Source organism: Cyprinodon tularosa, unplaced genomic scaffold (genome assembly GCF_016077235.1).
Source record: "Cyprinodon tularosa strain WSP-4 unplaced genomic scaffold, ASM1607723v1 ctg185, whole genome shotgun sequence".
NCBI classification, from domain to species: Eukaryota; Metazoa; Chordata; class Actinopteri; order Cyprinodontiformes; family Cyprinodontidae; genus Cyprinodon; species Cyprinodon tularosa.
The window spans coordinates 511,740-517,739 of NW_024038643.1; the positions used below are offsets into that span (position 1 = coordinate 511,740).

A 6,000-nucleotide genomic window follows, 5' to 3' on the forward strand; every position below is an offset into this window, starting at 1 on the left:
ACGTTCACATTCAAATAAGCAGGAAAGATGCACTCAAGATGACTTCAAGCCAGACAGCTGCAAATATAGCCAATACGTTGACTGAAAACATTAACAAATGGAGGCTGACCAGCAAACACCCTGTAGTTGTTACAGACAACGCTGCAAATATGGTTTGTGCATTGAAGAGAATGCAGCTCATGCATGTCTGCTGTGTCACGTCTGCTTGCTCGAGTGAGGCTTCACTTTTTCCCTTTTCACAAAAAAGTAAGACAGTTTTGTTCACATCTCAAATTTAAACTGTCCAAATTACCAGTTTGCACTTTGTGTTTAATATGACAGGAAAAAATAAAATACACAAGTGTTTTAAAACAAAGTTGAAGCAATTTCATTGTTGTAAAAACAGATTGAATTGCAATAAATCGATTTAGAACTGTATAAATCAAAAACGAATCAATTCAGGACTTTGGAGAACATACCCAGCCCTATTTAGAGCTTTGAGTGTGCTGAACAACTATGATGAACATCAAAATAGAAATTATAGTCAACCAATATAGTGATTTTATTTAGATTTTTCTTTGCACCAAGATAAGCATGTGGATGTTTCAAAACCAGGCGTCAGCTTTTAATGACCTTGAAAACTTGCTTTTCCAGAGTCCATTGTTACTTGCATGTATTTTTCTGTGTGCTAGCTGCAACTCTCCCTTCCCTTGTTTGTGTCGGCAAACCTACTTTAAGGGTAATATCGCCACCTTAAGGGCTGGAGTGTGACATGCAGTTTTTTTCCTGTTGAATGCTATGAAACCAAAAGTAGTTGCTCTGGGATTCGAATGTTTTAGTTTTATTAGGAGTACATTATAAACACAATTAAAGGTGCAGCACTAGAATATACCAGTATGCACTTCAATGGTTAGGATATCATTGCGGTTTATCGTGTACATGGGCTCCTAAGGCACCTTATGCAAATAAGCCCAGCCAGTTTTTAGTTGCGTTTTCATCCAAACCTGATGAGAACTTTGTACAAACCTTTTAAAAGTGAAAAATTAAACCCTTGGAGGGAATTAACAAGGCGACATAAAACCTAAGGTTGTCATATGTTGACATTACGCTTGATCACTTTCCAAAGATCAGAAATGGACAAAAGTCTTAAGAAATGTGTTTTGCCTGGGCAAGTTTAACCTACTTCATCATGTCAGCTGGTATCAGTGATGGTTCACACCATCCACAGACTTCCAGAGAAAGAAAAGTGTGATTCTAATGCTGCATCCATGACGTCCTAAGAAAAACTAGTTTCCAGCTCCTCTTTACACTTTTTCTGAAGTCAACTCAAGTGAGCGTAAGGAGGTTTTTGCACCAATTAGATAATTGGGATTTTGCTGTTTCTATCAGGCTTTTCTATTGCCATACTTCAAAATGTTATGAAAAGTGGAAAAATGTATCGTTTATACTGTACACTACATGGACGTAATTTAGGTTGTATTAACTGTAAATCTAATAACACAAATAAATGTTTGAAATACAAATGATTAATATATCAGTGTAATCAAGGGGAAGCAACTAATGGTTCCAAGTGGCTCTTTAAACAACAATGGCTCTTCATCACTTTGGCTACAAAAATTATCCCCCAAGGGGACCTCCATGGTCAATCTCAATCAACATTTTTGTGTCTGCAGATGCTTGGTGAATAAAGCAAAATCTAAAATTGAGAAAAAAATGTTTTCCCTCCTTTCTCTATTAATAAATGTTCTCCATTGCATTTGTTATTATGGACTAAAACAAATATTGTACATATAAAATAATCAAAACACAGACTTTATCAACTAAAAGAAAATGCTTAACCCTGGTCTAGCGGATCAAGGGTGATGAGCAGTTCTATCTTTTCATCTACTCTCCTTTGGTTTAACTGACAAACTCCTAGCAGATGCCTTAAAAGAGGAACCTCTACATGTAATAAAACACTACCCTTAAGTGCATCAGATCATGTTGCAAATGTATTCAAGTTAAAAGCTTGTATCAATTTCTAGCTGACCGTGCACATGGGGGATAAATAGCTTTCAAAGTTTTTAATAACCAGTTTGTAAGGCCAGCAAGCACTCATGCCCATACAGGTGTGTCCCGCGATTAAAGAAGAAATGTCAAACTGACAGTTAGGAGACAAAAGAACACATGTTAATTTCAGTCAACCCGTCAGTGCGTGGGGGCCGTGGGTGGGGCTCCAAGGCAGGAATCCAAGTTATTCACCCTCAAGCACAAAATTGAAAAACAATGCAAGTACCTTGTTGAGTTCTTCTATCCGGCGGATCAGGTAAGGGTTACTGGAGGAGTTTTCAAAGAAGACGTAATCTGCAACAAGACACAAGATGGTATCACAACGTCTTAGCTTTGTACTGCAAGAAACGGCACATTCACTACTACACATCATTTCCATTGCGTGGAGGAGTGGTGACCTAGAGGTTAGGGCATGAAGCTTAGAATCCTGAGGTTCTGAGTTCAAGCCCCACTTCCACAGACTGCCATTTTGGGTCTTTAAGTAAGACCCTTAACACCACACTGCTCCCCGGGTGCCCCATGATGGCAGCCCACTGCTCCCCAAGGGGATGGGTTTAATGCAGAGGTACATTTCTCCAGTGTGAGATCAATTAAGTTCAATTACTAACATAAAGAAAACAGTCCTGTCAATTACAGAGAAAGTAAACAATTTGTGGTTTTATAGAAAAATGTATCCAATACTGTCATTAATGAGCCTTGTAGAGGCCCGTCGTTTTAGAGTTAGCTTCATTTTAACTTTTTTCCCCAAATCCTTTCCCCTTTTTTGTAAGAATTATTAGTCAATTTAATAATAAGTTGCTTAAAAAATAATTTCTTGGAATAACAGGGCAATGATCCTACAGTGGTACCTACTATGGAATAGTTTTAATCGAAGGATGTTCAAATACTATGATGACCCAGCCAAAGTTCGGACCTAAATCCAACATATCTCTGGCAAGACTTTACAAATCGATGCTCAAAGATCCTCTCCAATCAATTCGACTGAGCTTTATCTCAATGTGCAAAGATGTTAGGGATGTATTACAACAGACCTGCAGTGGTTTTTGGAGCATTAGTACCGACTCATGAGGGTGTAAGCAAAAAGCAACACTTTTCAAACTGATGTGTGTAAAAAAAAAAAAAAAAGACATTCTCATTTGTTTTTAAGCATTAACTTGACTCTGCTGACTAAGAGCTCAAAATCCTGCATTAGTTTGTCAAATAATGAGAACAGAATGATTCTGTAAGGCTCTATATACCTGTTACTGAAGTAAAACAGTGCTAATGAACTTAAAAATGCAACAAAGAAAGAAACAAAACTTTTCTAGATACTTTATCATCATATTTAAGTATTTTACCAAGCAGCTACTGCAAGATGTGTTTGTTTTTCTTATTTATGCAAAAGGTCTTTCACAGACCTACAACAAAGATCCTTTATGTCAGTCCTCTTTCTAACGTCCCCGGTTTAGGAGTGGCTTTATACGCAGAATGAAACAGGTCCAGGATACATGTTCTGCTTGTGCCAATGGGTGGTGACTCTTCAGCCACAGTTTTTAGTAAATCTGTTCAAAACTCCTGAACGAGCTTTTGCTTCTACACCTTCCACTGATATGCTGGTAGAGGATGTCAACCGGCAAGTAAAAATTATCCTCCAGTTGTGAAATTTTTGTTTTAAAAATAAATTTAATCTCTCAGCTCTTATTGTAAAATGTGTTTGTTTTAAAAATGAGCTGTAACCCATAATCCTTTAACTTTATCTCTTAAATTACCTTGTAAGAAATACATATGTATATTATTTTAATCAAAAGTTTGATTTTATGAACTGAAACACTAAAAAAAAACTTAAATGTAACAATTTAGTAAAGTGCATCTGCACTCGGAGATTTGAACGCAACGTTTACAGACGTCAAGTTTACAAAGAGCACCTGAAGGCACCAGAACTAAAAGAAAAAGACCCATTATGACGTGCTTGTGATAACCACAAAAGAAAATACTGTAACATTAAAGTGATGCAACATTGAATTAGGGGCTAGGATCCCATGTTGATGACGAGTTAAAGCTCAAGTATAAGCGGATGGAGGTGTAAGGTTCAATGGTAGCAGCCGCACTGACGCCATGAAGACAATCATTTGATGCTGAATTCCAGCAGACTGCTAACGAGCTAGCTGGCCGTCCACGCCAGTACATTTGATGATTAAACACACTTAAAGTCGGCGTCTGTGTATCACTACACGGAAAAGGCTATTTTAAAATAATATTCCAAACAATATCAATCGCGAGGCATTAATAATAATGAAGGGGACGACCAGTTAAGCTGCGGCTCGTGCTAACGTTAGCTAAATAAGGACTCGTAGACTAATGGCTGCATGCCAGAAGAGGCAAATACAAAGGCAGCCTCATACTGACCGTGGGGAAATATCAACACCCGTTTAAATAGATGTTCAACCGTAAGCCAACATCTTACACCCGGCGTGAAAGCGTTTAAGAGCCGCTTTAGCAGCTAATAGCACCGACAGCTGAAAAAAAAAATGTTTACATAGCCAGGTAGCCAGTTAGCGGCTAACTGCTGCGGCCTGACTCATTTTGGATCCCAAATATTGAGAAATGCTCACCTTCCGGCTCCGACCTCTTTCGCATCTATTAATGTGGGTTAATCGCTTCTTATTGCACCGTCAACCTTAATTAACGCATCATCAAATATGATAAAAGAGACAAAAATAACATAAGGGGTTTCTGCTTAATAAAAAAAAAAAAAAAGGATCCACACTGACATACATACCTCCGACCCGGTACATGTTGGCCGCCATTTCTGCCCTCCCAGCGTGTTAAACGTAAAGCATATACTAAGCAAAAATGACATAAATAATTTTTAAAATATATACATCTAAAACTCTGCTTCCTAAAAAGACACAACGGGCTTTTTAAATACGATCGTCGGGACTCCGGATGTGTTCACTATGAGGGGAGAAATTTGGCTACTGAGACCCCCCTTTCCTCCGCCTCCTGCTCTACCGATTCACAGCAGCAGCCTTTGACAATACAGTAAACTCAGAGCGGCCGACAGAAGTCGGATGAACCCGAAAAACCACACACTGCTGGGAGGCAGAGGGGGGCCGCGCATGCGCAAAAAGGGCCACTGCAAGGGATTTTACAAAATAGACTATCAGTGGGCGTGAATTGATCAGTAATTATTACATCGTTTTGTTTGTTTTTTAAAGCCTTATACGGAAGAGGATTAGGGATACTGAAAAAATAAAAAAGTTGACTGATTTTAAAATTTTATTTCAGTCTAATATGGTAAAAGTCAGAATTCTGTCTTTAATCTCAGAGTTCTGATTTTAATCTCAAAATTCTGACTTTTTTCTCAGAATTCTAACTTTAATCTCTGAATTCTGACTTTAACCTCAGAACTCTGACTTTAATTTCTCAGAATTCTGACTTTAACCTCAGAATTCTGACTTTAATCTCTTAATTTTTTTATCGTAATGTAGATGGGCACCATGAAGATGTGTACCTGATATATAAATATGTTTAATATGGGGGGAAAAAGTCATAGTTCTAACTTTAATCTCAGAATTTTGGATGTTTGTTACCTCTTAGAATTTGGTCAGAATTGTGAGATTAAAGTCAGAATTCTGAGATTAAGGTCAGAATTCTAAGATTAGAGTCATAGTTCTGAGATTAAAGTCAGAATTCTGATTTTTTTTCTCCTCAGAATTTGTGACTTTAATCTCAGAGTGCTCAGCTTCACTAACAAAGATGTGATTTGTTTGGGAGGGCCAGTAACACATTGGTGGAAAATTACAGTGACTTTTTATGTGACGCTATTTAACACAAAGATGCTGTTTAATTAATGGAAGGGCAGAATGTTATTAAAACAAGAGAGCTAGTTTAGTCTTTAAAACAGACATGGCAATGGCTTGATGCTAACATGTTTGTTAGCTCTCAGAATGTGGTCAGGATTGTGAAATTAAAGTCAGAATTGTGAGATTA

The 6,000-nt window shown here is 37.7% G+C and overlaps 1 protein-coding gene across 2 annotated transcripts in view; it reads right to left on the reverse strand.

Moving 5' to 3' along the window:
* Positions 1–5,101, reverse strand: part of mta3 (metastasis associated 1 family, member 3) — a 30,134-nt gene extending 25,033 nt beyond the window's left edge. Inside the window, exons 1-2 of one of the 2 annotated variants that reach the window (XM_038282515.1) lie at positions 4,787–5,101; positions 2,255–2,322 (exon numbers count right to left, since the gene is read on the reverse strand). In XM_038282515.1, the coding sequence (XP_038138443.1) occupies positions 2,255–2,322; positions 4,787–4,814 (96 nt within the window). In that variant the 5' untranslated portion in view covers positions 4,815–5,101. The remainder of the gene's footprint in view (positions 1–2,254; positions 2,323–4,786) is intronic. The other variant, XM_038282516.1, reaches the window with a different exon arrangement.
* Between the last annotated feature and the right edge of the window lie 899 nt (positions 5,102–6,000).